This window comes from Scyliorhinus torazame, chromosome 3, assembly GCF_047496885.1.
Source record: "Scyliorhinus torazame isolate Kashiwa2021f chromosome 3, sScyTor2.1, whole genome shotgun sequence".
NCBI classification, from domain to species: domain Eukaryota; kingdom Metazoa; phylum Chordata; class Chondrichthyes; order Carcharhiniformes; family Scyliorhinidae; genus Scyliorhinus; species Scyliorhinus torazame.
The window spans coordinates 33,209,553-33,222,621 of NC_092709.1; the positions used below are offsets into that span (position 1 = coordinate 33,209,553).

At 51.2% G+C, this 13,069-nt stretch overlaps 1 protein-coding gene across 3 annotated transcripts in view; it reads left to right on the forward strand.

Annotated features, from left to right (window-relative positions):
* man2b2 (mannosidase, alpha, class 2B, member 2) overlaps positions 1-13,069 on the forward strand; it is an 87,075-nt gene that overhangs the window by 34,612 nt on the left and 39,394 nt on the right. For all 3 annotated transcript variants that reach the window (XM_072495551.1, XM_072495552.1, XM_072495553.1), the window contains exons 8-10: positions 1,416-1,606; positions 9,868-10,054; positions 11,463-11,590. In XM_072495551.1, the coding sequence (XP_072351652.1) occupies positions 1,416-1,606; positions 9,868-10,054; positions 11,463-11,590 (506 nt within the window). The remainder of the gene's footprint in view (positions 1-1,415; positions 1,607-9,867; positions 10,055-11,462; positions 11,591-13,069) is intronic.

The following is a 13,069-nucleotide window of genomic DNA, read 5'->3' on the forward strand; positions in this document are numbered from 1 at the left end:
GGTGACAGTGGCCACCAGCTCCTCCGAGTTCCACCCCTCTGATGAGGCCATGTCTCGAGGTCAGCACACGGACAGGCCCGGCATGGCTGTGCATGTGCACCGGGGCACGCCGGCCACAGAGCCCCCAGAGGACGTCCACCAGGGGCTTTGAAGGCCATGGGACGTGGTAAACAGCTGGCTGCCTCCGCCTCAGATGTGCATCCTGGGGACACGCCTGGACGTAGTGGTAGAACAAGGAAGGTCAAGCACGTTGAGGTAAACTGAGACCATCAGGGGAGGGAGGGAGATGCCGGGGAGTAGGTAGGGTGGTGAGGGATGGTGGGGAGAGTGGGGCATTGTACACCTGTTACATATTATTAAAAGCCTTTCACCACAACCAGTATGCAGCTTCTGTCACTTTCTTTAGCAATGCAGCCCGACCTCCGAACCCTAGGCCCATTTCTTCAGACATCCACCCCTTCCCGTGACATTCACACACTCTCCACCCATGGACATGTCCCCGTAGCTATGTCCCATTCCCTGGGTGTTCAGATATTGGCTGCTGTGTGTGGGGTGTTGCCTCCCGCAGTGTTCATGGATCAAGGTGTGATTGGGATGCTAGGCAATGACTCCCACATGCTACATGGCCCACCCACACATGGGAATCCATTTGGGTTGTGTGAAGTGCTCACTTAACCATGATTGCCCATTCCCTATCAGCAATAGCCTGAAGTCACATGGCCAGAGGCTCCGTCAGTCGATGGGGGTTTGGGTGATCAGTGGGGCAGACAGGCAGGGGCGAGGTTTGACCCTGGAACGGGTACACATGATCCAGGGGTTGGCATGGTGGTGCTGCGCGCGGTTGTCCCCTCCCCCCACCTCCCCTTTGCATGGCAGCCCACCCCTGCAGCGAGTGTCCCCCCTCCAGCCGAGGGTCCCCCACCCTGCGCCGAGCACTGGGGCAGCAAGCCCGGTGCCCTGGGTTCTTTGCCTGTGAGCAAAGATGGCTACCCACCTCATTGGCTCCCCACAGAAGCCAGGTTCACGTTTTTCAAAAGGAATACTAATCGGTGCCAGCATGACCACTTGCTGGGAAGGCCGATGAATCAATGGAGGCCGTTGGATATGGGAGCGCTCCCATTAATTGTATGGAAATGGGGCGTAAGTGGTGATAATTGGTTTCTCGCCACGCTACGGCGAGGTCCCGATTTCGCCTAAGGAGTGGGCCGGTTACATCTCAACCTGTTTGGCGCCTGGCGCAGTTCACGTTTTTGGCCTCTCCCGCTATTCACCAATCTCGTTTCGCTCTCGCTCGAGTGCAACGAGGCCTGAGAATCACACCCATTGTCTTTGCTTCTGTGTGCGGGAGAAAGGCAATTTAAATTCTTTGTTGGCATCCAATGCTGTTGAATTATATTTTGCCTCTCTAATTCCAGAGCCATTTCAAGCCTGGACTGGATTTTATGCCTCTCGGAATGTACTCAAAGGAATGGCTCGGAAAGCAAATTCACTCCTATATGCCTGTGAATCCCTTTTCACGTTGTATCTCTTGAGGTACCCCTTAGGATCTGTAGACAAACTTTGGGCTCTACAACAAATACAGCAACTGAGATGGGCAGTATCGGAGGTGAGGACTTTCAGGCACTTTGCTGGTCAGCTATGTTTCTAGTAAGGCATAAAATAAATAAATATTCCAAATTCTATTCATGGGACCTTTTGAATGCTAATCAAAACTCTGACCTTTTTTTCTCAATTGTTGACTAAAAGGAGCATTATCAAACATGACCAAATTGCATAATGTTTTTTTAAAAAAGAGGATGATGGAACAAATGCAATCATGCGAATAGTTTTGGGGAGAAAGGAGCATTGTTATGCAAAAAGCTCAATGAAATGTGTCTGTACATGCAAGACATAGCTCTATGGAATAATACTGTACAAAATCTGTTTTTGATGCCTTGTAGCATCTGGTCCCAGTCTTGTCAGAACTGCGCTTATGGTCCAGTGTAAATGCAACCATATGATCGCGTAGAAGATGCTTATTTTTGTGAGGGCCACGCAGAATCCAACACGAGTTTTAAGGATACAAAGAAATAACATTTATTTACAATAACATATATATACACAACAGCAGCAACTTCGCTTGCTGCTCACTCCTTCCTGGCTGGTTCCAAACAGGCCAGCTTTATTTATGCAGGAAGTCTGCTAATGATTTCTCCGCCCCCCTCATTGGGGAAGCTCATACTCCCAAAGGATTGTGGGATTGTCATTAGTCCCCAGCCAATGGTAAGCAGGCAGGTTATAACATCCCTCCCCCCCCAAAGTCCAAGGAATCCACCGAAGACCCTGGCGAAGGAGGACGTTGGACACGTTTTGCTGCAGGCCGGACACCATTTGCACGAGGCACTGGATTGGGCAGCGTGTAACGAGACGGAGACCGGCACTTCTGTCATGAACGGCGTAACGGTTGTACATCCACGGCCTGTGGGCCCGAGGATTCCCCCTCTGAGGCGTCCTGTGTCTCCATCTCGGAATCAGAGTCTGCTGCCTCCGTCATCTTGGCGTCTCTATCTCCACGCGGTTCTGTAATGACCTGCGCAGGCTTTGAGTGAGGCACCAGAGGAAGATTGTGAGGACTACTTTTCATTGTCTCTGGTCTCTGTGGCTGTAGCAATGAGCTCCGGGGGCGGGGAATCTTTGGAAGGGATAGTCTTCTGGACCAAACGTGGTCTACATGTTTGCGCTGGAGATGACCCTGGGCTTGCACCTGGTAAGAGATAGGGCCCGTTTGGCGAAAGATTACACCAAGGACCCACTGGGCGCCACCAGCAAAATTCCGAACGAACACTGGGTCACCGGGTGCAAACTGCCGAATCGGCCGATGCCGAGAAAAACCATGTCCCTGCCGTTCTTGTGTGCGGCGTACTTTTGCGCCAATGTCCGGGAAAAATATCCTAAGGGGGGTGCGAAGTCTCCAGCCCATTAGGAGTTCTGCGGGAGCTACCCCAGTCACCACATGGGGGGTGGTCCTATACGAAAACAAAAACGAGCCAGTCTCGTGTCCATTGACCCGGAAGATTGCTTCTTTAGGCCTCGTTTGAATGTCTGCACTGCGCGCTCCGCCAACCCATTTGAAGCCAGGTGGTAAGGGGCAGTGTGGATATGGCGTATGCCGTTCATTTTCATGAACCTCGCAAACTCCTCACTTGCGAATGGAGTGCCGTTATCCGTGACCAGCACCTCGGGGAGGCGATGCATAGTGAAAGACAAACGCATCTTCTCAATTGTTGAGCAGGACGTTGTGCCTACCATCTTATGCACCTCTAGCCATTTAGACTGGGCATCGATTAATAGAAGGAACATGGATCCTTGAAAAGGGCCGGCGAAATCCACATGCAAGCGCATCCAAGGCCGCCCTGGCCATTCCCAGTGATGTTGGGCCGCAGACGGCGGAAGCTTCGGATGCTCCTGGCAAATGGAGCAGTTTTGGGCCACCTTCTCAATGTCGGTGTCCAGGCCTGGCCACCAGACATAACTCCGGGCCAACATTTTCATTTTGGTCACACCTGGATGCCCAATGTGCCAGTCTCTTAGTATCAGCTCCTGTCCTTTTTCCGGGACAATCACATGCGTCCCACACAAGAGGATACCGTCTTCCACGCTAAATTCTGACAGCTTGGAGGGAAATGCCCGCAACTCGCCTGGGAGCTGTCTATGCTGCACACCATACAGGACTATGTGCCGAACCTTTGACAGGACTGGCTCCGTCTGGGTCCACTCACGGATCTGTGATGCCGTGACAGGCAAGGTGTCCATAAAATTTAGGGTTGCAACCCCCTCACCGGTCGTGGGGGTCGACATGGGGTCGGTCGATAAAGGCAATCGGCTCAGTGCGTCGGCGTTCCCTAGCTGCGTTCCTGGTTTGTGCTCCAGAGAATACTCGTAAGCAGCGAGCAACAAAGCCCAGCGCTGGATCCGTGCGGAAGCAATGGGCGGTATTGGCTTATCCTCTCTGAAAAGTCCCAGCAGAGGCTTATGATCAGTCACGATAGTGAAATGGCAGCCATACACGTACTGGTGGAAACGTTTCACCGCAAAGACCACTGCCAGGCCCTCCTCGATCTGTGCGTACTTTTTTTCTGCTGCAGTCAATGTGCGAGAGGCGATAGCTATCGGCCGCGTTCTCTATCTTGTGGGACAGGACGGCCCCAATACCATACGGGGATGCATCACATGTGCTGTACAAAGGCTTTCCAGGATCATAGTGGGTTAGTAATCCAGACGATGACAATTGTTGTTTTACCCGCCGGAAAGCGGTTTCTTGCGGCTGACCCCAAACCCAGGTGTGATTTTTCTTTCGCAGAAGATGCAACGGGGCCAGCGTAGTTGCCAGATTGGGAGGAACTTCCCGTAATAGTTTACGAGGCCAAGAAAAGAACAAAGATGCAAAGTGTCAGTCGGGGTGGGGGCCTGTTGAATTGCGCGCACCTTCTCTGCGACGGGGTGCAAACCTTCGTGGTCCACCCGATAACCCAGGTAGACTACTTCCTTCGCCTGAAAGACGCACATTGTGCGACGATAATGGACTCCAGCCTCCGAAAAGCGTCTATGGACAGCCTCCAGATTTTCCAAATGTTCCTGCTCCGACGTCCCTGTAATCAAAACGTCATCTAAGTAGACAGCGACACGCGGTAAATCTCTCAAAATGCCCTCCATAACACGGTGAAAAATTGCGCAGGCAGAGGATACTCCAAAGGGCAAACGTGTATATTCATACAGGCCCCGGTGTGTATTAATCGTTACATATGTCGGGAGGCAGGGTCCAGCTCCAACTGTAGGTAGGCGTGACTCATATCTAATTTTGTGAACGAGAGTCCGCCTGCAAGCTTCGCGGAGAGATTCTCTATGCCAAGCATTGGATATCGGTCGAGTCGGGAAGCCCTATTCATTGTAAGTTTATTGTCGCTGCACAAGCGAACTGTGGCATCTGGCTTCATTACTTGTACAATTGGTGCTACCCAGTCAGCAAAACGGACGGGCCTGATAATACCCAAAGTCTCCAAACGAGTGAGCTCCCCTTCTACCTTCTCGAGGCGTAAGGAACCGGGTGCGCCCGGAAATAGCGCGGCGTGGCTCCTGGTTCGACTTGGATACGGGCTACGGCCCCTTTTATTTTCCCCAAACTGGGCTGGAATACATCTGGGTATCGTCCTAGCACCTCAGTCAACCCTTCAGAAACTTTGGAGGATGTGCTGCCATTGCAACCGCAAATGGCGCAACCAGTCCCAACCCAACAGGCTGGGCCCATGGCCGCGCACCACGATAAGTGGGAAACGCCCCTCCTGGCGTCCATAAACAACAGGGGTCATTGTAGTTCCTGCAATGTCCAATGGTTCCCCTGTGTAGGTGGCCAACCTGGCCTGTGAGTCGGTTAATGTAAGGGTCTGTATACCCTGCTTGATGCGGTCGAATGTCCTCTGGGCGATAACTGAGACCGCTGCGCCAGTATCCAACTCCATCTCAAGCGGGTGACCATTGACCCGTACTGTCACCTTAATGGAGGCCACACGGGGAGCTGCCACACAATGCAGCTGCAGGCAGTCGTCCTCCGTCTCCACATCCTCAGGAGTAGTCGCCGCAGGTTCAACCACATGGAAGGTATGGCCCCTGGGCTGGCCCCAGTTTCATTCGGAACGACGGCTGGCGCCCCCAGGACCGGCGTCCGCGACGGGGTCGGCGCCTACAAGTCTGACATGGACATGGCTCCTCATCCATTGGTTCTGGGGAAGGCTCCCTTCGGGGAGGAATGTCCGATGGCCACTGGCGTCGATCCGGACGTCACCTCGCCCAAGGTACCGCAGGTGTGCGGGGGGACGTTTTCGGATGGAAGGGGTTGCACCCCAAGGCATGCACCTCCATTCCCTGTAGCTCCTCCACTCCTCATTCTGCGTTCTCTTGGGACAATACTATTTGAATGGCCTGTTGAAAAGTCAATGTTGGCTCAGCTAACAACTTTCTCTGGGTGGCCGCATTGTTAATACCGCAAACCAAACGGTCGCGTAACATTTCTGACAAGGTCTCACCATAGTCACAGTACTCCGCAATCCTGCGTAGCCTGGATAGAAGGGATTCTCCTGGGGTCCTCTCAGCGGTATTACACCGGTAACGTTGGACTATTGTGGACGGGGTTGGGTTAAAATGTTGCCCCACTAAGTTCACAAGTTCATCAAACGTTTTGGTGTCCGGCGCAGCTGGGTACGTAAGGCTCCTAATCACCCCAAATGTACGTGGGCCGCAGGCTGTGAGCAATATGACCACCTGGCGCTCATTTTTGGTGATGTTGTTTGCCCGGAAATAGTAACGCATCCGTTGTGCGTACTGGTTCCAGCTTTCCAGCGCAGCACCAAAAACATCCAAACATCCGTACAGAGGCATGGTGTAATAGAAAACAACTTCCAACCTGTATCCAACAAAAATCCAGGGAGGTGGCTTCAACAGTGTAGACAGCTAATCACTTTAACCCTCGTCGCCAGTTTTGTGAGGGCCACAAAGAATCCAGCACGTGTTTTAAGGATACAAAGAAATAACATTCATTTACAATAACATATATATATACAACACAAGCAGCAACTTCGCTTGCTGCTCACTCCTTCCTGGCTGGTTCCAAACTGGCCAGCTTTATTTATACAGGGAGTCTGCTAATGATTTCTCCGCCCCCCTCATTGGGGAAGCTCATACGCCTACAGGATTGTGGGATTGTCATTAGTCTCCAGCCAATGGTAAGGAGGCACGTTATAACAGTTATTTAATCATCAGGCTCGAGGGGCCAAATGGCATACACCTGCTCCTAATTTGTGCATGCGTTTAATAGTATTATGTCACTATCCTTTTTACCAATGCATTTCCAGAAAATGGTAATTTTGAAAACAGCAAAGTTAAGGGGCGGGATTCTCCGACCCCCCCGCCGGGTCGGAGAATCGCCGGGGGCCGGCGTGAATCCCGCCCCTGCCGGCTGCCGAATTCTCTGGCGCCGGGGATTTGGCGGGGCGGGAATCGCGCAGCGCCGGTTGTCGGCCGCTAGCAGTGTTGACCCCCCCCCGGCAATTCTCCGGCCCGCAATGGGCCGAGTGGCCACCCGTTTTCGGCCGGTCCCGCCGGCGTATGTTACGACAGGTACTTACCGACGGGACCTGGCTCCACGGGCGGCCTCTGGGGTACTTGAGGGGGGGGGGGGGGCGCGGGGGGATCTGGCCCCGGGAGGTGCCCCCACGGTGGCCTGGCCCGCAATCGGAGCCCACCGATCCACAGGCGGGCCTGTGACGTGAGGGCACTCTATTCCTCCGCGTCGGCCGCTGTAACAGTCCGCGATGGCCGACGCGGAGATGAAGATGAACCCCCCTGCGCATGCGCTGGGACGATGCCAGCACACGCTGGCGCTCCCGCACATGCGCCAACTCGCGCCGGCCGGCGGAGGTCCTTCGCCGCCATTTGGCATGGCGCCAAGCCCTTCCACGCGGCCGGCATGGCGCAAACCGCGCCGGCCTAGCCCCTGAAGGTGCTGAGGATTCTGCACCTTTGGGGCAGCCCGACGCCGGAGTGGTTCACGCCACTCCTTCCCGCCGGAGTTGTCCGCCCCGCCGGTTTTCGTAGAATCCCGCCCAAGATTTTCATGATTTGGCTTGAAAGGGTAACCCAAAATCTGATCACTGTTTTGTTGTCCTAACTGTGTGGAACAGTGTGGTGTATGTGTTTATTGGAGCAGAATCATGGGAAGTTAAGGAGCCAGACTAATTTCATATTGGAACATTTGCAAAAGTAACCACTCAGTAACTAAGAAACATAGAGGAAATGTTAAACATTGGCACTCTCAGCCTTGCAAAGCTTTCACTGGAATTTGGATATGAAGGGTGATGGTGCCAATATTGTTACGGGCCTTGGCCAGACCCGCAAGTGGTTGGGGAGAACTGGTTAGGGACCAATAACGTTTTGTGTAAAATCTGCAACGTTTGAGATTCATGTTACTTGCTGCGTGAATAAAGCCACAAGATTCCACGGATTTTGAATAAACAAAAATAAACTTTGCTATACAAAGAAAAGATAAAACAATTTACAGTATTATACTGTAACATTCATGAATAAACAATTAAACTTCGGTCGAGCACAGCACAATAAATACCAGATGCAACCCAAATGGATTCCATGGATTTCTTCAACGACCCACCCATGAATCAGGAACACTGTGAATCAACTAATCTCACTGAAACTCATTTCGGATTGCAATCGTCACCATTGAAGATCTCGCCTCGGAATTATCTCCAAACGTCGCTCCAACTCAAGTCGGGTTCATCGACAGCCCAACTTGCATGGGTTTAATCTCGTCCCCTGAGATTTTGTTCTCTGGATTCCCAAGTACACTCGGGCATCAACACCTGAGCACAATTTCAGCTCTTTAGCCATGCCAAGCAGAACAGTACTGTTCCAAAGGACTACCTTTGCCCGAACAGTCCACAGTGCAGAGTCGCCAACTTCGGCTGCTTTCTTGGATCTTCGGGGCTTCTCTTGAGCCCTCTTCAATTACCAGAATCAGACAGCATCAACAACTACCCACCTCGCAGGCGTTTAACCTCATCTCCCAAGATTCTATTCCCCTGAATTCCAGAGTATACACCCTAACATCAAATTACAGACATTCGCTCAGATCTTCAGGCCTGCTGAACTTGACACTATTGCTCTAAAGGGGTGCATTTGCCCCATGGCCCTCTTCAATTACCAGGTCTACTCTCTGCATCCTTTTCTGTAACTTGGAACCTGTTTCTCTGTTCCTCTCTTTTATCTGGAGTTTATTGGAACCCTGGGCAAAATTCTCCGGTATCAGCACGATGTCCGCCGACTGGCGCCCAAAATGGCGCAAATCAGTCGGGCATCGCGCCGCCCCAAAGGTGCGGAATGCTCCGCATCTTTGGGGGCTGAGCCCCAACCTTAAGGGGCTAGGCCCGCGCCGGACGAATTTCCGCCCCCCCCAGCTGGCGGAAAAGGCCTTTGGTGCCCCGCCAGCTGGCGCGGAAATGACATCTCCGGGTGGCGCATGCGCGGGAGCGTTAGCGGCCACTGATGGCATTTCCGCGCATGCACAGTGGAGGGAGTCTCTTCCGCCTCCGCCATGGTGGAGACCGTGGCGAAGGCGGAAGGGAAAGAGTGCCCCCACGGCACAGGCCCGCCCGCGGATTCCCGCCCCCGCCGAATATCCGGTGCCGGAGAATTCGGCAACCGGCGGGGGTGGGATTCACGCCAGCCCCCGGCGATTCTCCGACCCGGCGGGGGATCGGAGAATCTCGCCCCATGTCTCTGTCCCTTAACTGGGACTTCCTCTTGGCTCCTCTCCCTGCACCCCCCCCTTCCCTGTTTGAGATCTTCCCATGTCCCCTGCCTGCACACTTTCCAGCGTTGGCACTCTGTGTCCCGCCACTTCACCTGGTTTTTCGCGCCTTTCTTCTTTTTCCTTTTATGCACTGACGTGCGGGGCGTGCCCTGAGCCTAAAGATGCAGAACCTCACATGTGCAGACCGCTCCCGACCTGCACATACACAGAAAGTCCGAGGTCCGTCGGAGCATGAGGTTCTCGACCTCTGAGCTCAAGATTAAGATAAGCTGGGCTTCATAACAATGTGTAGTGCAAAGATCTGCCATGCAATGGACAGAGAAACATGGAAGTCACGCAATGCCCTGCACCGAGGTTGCTGAGTGCGAACGTTTAAACTAATTTGAGTGATCCAATATCATGAAATAGAAAACTGTAATAGTCTCAATTCATATTTTTAGAAAAGCAATATAAGTCTTCACACTGTACCCTTCTGATTTATCTTCATGGAAGTGTCAACATTTGTCTATTAGATACAACATCATGACGGCATCACTGGGACCGAATCTCCCAAAGTGAGAGATATGTACATGGATCACCTATTCAGAGGGCAGTGGGCTGTGAAATCAGTAATGGCTGCTATATTTCAAGAAACCCTGAACACTCGAAAGGATAAATTGGATTTCCCTCTTCCCCATAGTCAAGACACTGGACGTACTGGTACAGATAGTTTCTTAATAAGTTGCAAAGTGTTCTTGAATGTTACATGCACTGTTTAGGGCTAAGACGGGGAGACGAAACAAGTTGACAATAAATGTAGTCATTATTTTCTATTCAAATGCATTGGCACAATAAGGCAAAAATAGATTTTTAAATGTATAATGAAACCTAGTCACCGGCTAGGGTGTTGAAAAACAGTGTACGGTTGTGAGAAAAATTGCAATGATTTCCTCGTTCATTCCAATTAAGGGGCAATTTTGTGGCCACTTCACCTACCCTGCATATCTTTGTGTTGTGGGAATGAGACCCACGCAGACACGGGGAGAATGTGCAAACTCCACAAGAACAGTGACACAGAGCCAGGATCGAACCTGGGTCCTCGGTGCCATGATGCCGCAGTGCTAACCACTGCACCTCCATGATGCCCTTGCCATTAAAATAAAATACACGACTCGTGTTTTTAATCCAATCCAACGACGTACAGCTCAGGTGGATTGGCCATGCTAAATTGCCCTTAGTGTCCAAAAAGGTTAGGAGGGGTTATTGGGTTACGGGGATAGGGTGGAAGTGAGGGCTTAATGTGGGTTGGTGCAGGGTTGGTGCAGACTTGATGGGCCGAATGGCCTCCTTCTGCACTGTATGTTCTATGTTCATACAAGATACGGGATAGTACTTCCAAAACCTGAAGTCCTGTTCAGAGGAAGCTATTATACTCTGGTGCATGGTGTTCAAATTTAAAAATGACCCTTGCAATGACGGTCTCCGAACAATAAACCTAGTTCATAGAAATCGAAACAAAAAATAAAATACAAGCGCTGGGAACAAAACTGACAAGGTTTGAAAGCACGCAAGCAAGTCAGCGGCCGTTTTCTTGGAAGAAGGAATGACAGGTTGGTGTTTTGAGCAGAAATTTTGAAAAGCTCAGAAGAGGGTGTTGCACGAGAAGATTCCAAAACACGAACCTGCCTCCTCTCTCAATTGCTCGTTTGGAAGAATTTCCTGTTTTTGTTTGAAGTAGCCCACGGAAATCTTTCAGTGGCTCATTACAAGTCTGAGGTGTTAAACCGACGCTTATTTACCTCTCACGGCAGCAAAGCATATTGTAAAGTTTTACTTTAGAAGCACACATTTGAATGCTCAGCAAAAACATTTTTTGGCAATTCTTTACTCAAATGGGTTGAAAGCAGCACTTTTCCAGTGTTCTGTTTCAGCTTTCTTATCGTGACTTAGGGTGGTTGACTCCGTGCTTTTTCTTGGGGAAGGGGCCTATTGTGAACATGATAACTTTATCATTTTCTTGCATTTCGTTTTGATAATTTTTGTTGATCTGTACAGCACTTGTGTAAATGTGCATGTTCACACTTTCCTTGAATGTCAGACTGTTTCTGTTTTGTGCCTCTTATAAAAGAGGATGGCTCTTTGCAGATCACTGTGTACAACCCTCTTGGATGGAACATCACGACAGCTATTACCGTCTCTGTTGCCTATTCAGTAGTCAGTGTTTATGACGATGCAGGCAACAATGTGCCATCTCAGGTACCTGACTTGTGTTTATTTTTGTTGAAAATATTGACAAGTTAATGCATTTTAATAGATTAAGTAACTGTGCAGAGTCCATGGGCTGAATTGGGCGGCACGGTAGCACAGTGGTTAGCACTGTTGCTTCACAGCGCCAGGGACCTGGGTTCAATTCCCGGCTTGGGTCACTGTCTGTGCGGAGTCTGCACGTTCTCCCCATACCTGCGTTGGTTTCCTCCGGCTGCTCCGGTTTCCTCCCACAAGTCCCGAATGACGTGCTTGTTAGGTGAATTGGACACTCTGAATTCTCCATCAGTGAATCTGAACAGGCGCCGGAATGTGACGACTAGGGGGTTTTCACAGTAACCTCATTACAGTGTTAATGTGAGCCTACTTGTGACACTAATAAAGATTATTATAGGCGCTGATGGGGGCACGTAAATTTGAGCTGCTGGTTGGCGTGTGTGCTTCACCCTGCCCTCAGGCCATGTTCCCGGACATGGGATAAGGCAGCAGCAGGGCTACCTGCCCACCAACGGCAAGTAGCCAATTGAACTAATTAAAGGTCTATTGCAGGAAGCCAACTGCTGACTGAACCATGCTCTTCCAACATTTAGTTTTAATTCAGAAACTAGTTTGCGATCTGGTCAGAGATATGCCAGCTTACTGGACTTGGCCTCAGCATCCTAGAAATTGGTTGGTCTATTTTCGGGCACTGCTCTGACTATTAAGGCACCAAAAAGGGGACAGGACACATTTCCGTCTGCCATATTGGGTCAGAGCAACCAAGGTGTCCATTACCCGTGTCTGAAGCAGGCATTGGACCCTCTGCATAATTAGATTAGAGGCCAAATTGGGGGGGGGGGTGCAGTGGTGCAGTGGTATTGTCACTGGACTAGTAATCCAAAAATCCAGGGTAACACTTGTTTGAAGCCCGCACCCGCAAAATTGATTTACCCCAATGCAGCTGGCAGCACGCGAGGAAACCAAGACTGTAGCAAAAGAACGATTTACCTAAATGTTGAGCCACAGGGAGAAGGAATTCTCCTCCCAGCCCCATGCTAATCGACCTGATCAGCATCCACGATCCCTGTGATCCCTGACAACAAGCGCTGCCATCCTTGACCCAGAACCTGATCCTTGGCCCACCCCAAGCACACTCAACTGCACGATGAGTCCTCTTCACCTGCGGTCTTGTCGATGCTTTGTGTGCACCATTGAAGTGAAGCCCCAGCTTGGAGATCCTCAACTGCACAAATTTAATTTGTGCCCCCCCCCCTCCCCCACCCACCTCTCCCGCCTCGCCAACATGGTCGCCGCATCATTTTTCTGCCATGGTTTGTTTCTGCTCCAATCAAATCTGAACCAAGCTGAGCATGTGGAAAGGAAAAGTTAGAAGGGCGAGTCACACCTGGTGGTCCTGCGTGCCTCCTGGAAGCTGGATAGAGGGAATATGGAGCTACCCCGGGAACACGCTCGCTAATTACTTTCAAAACC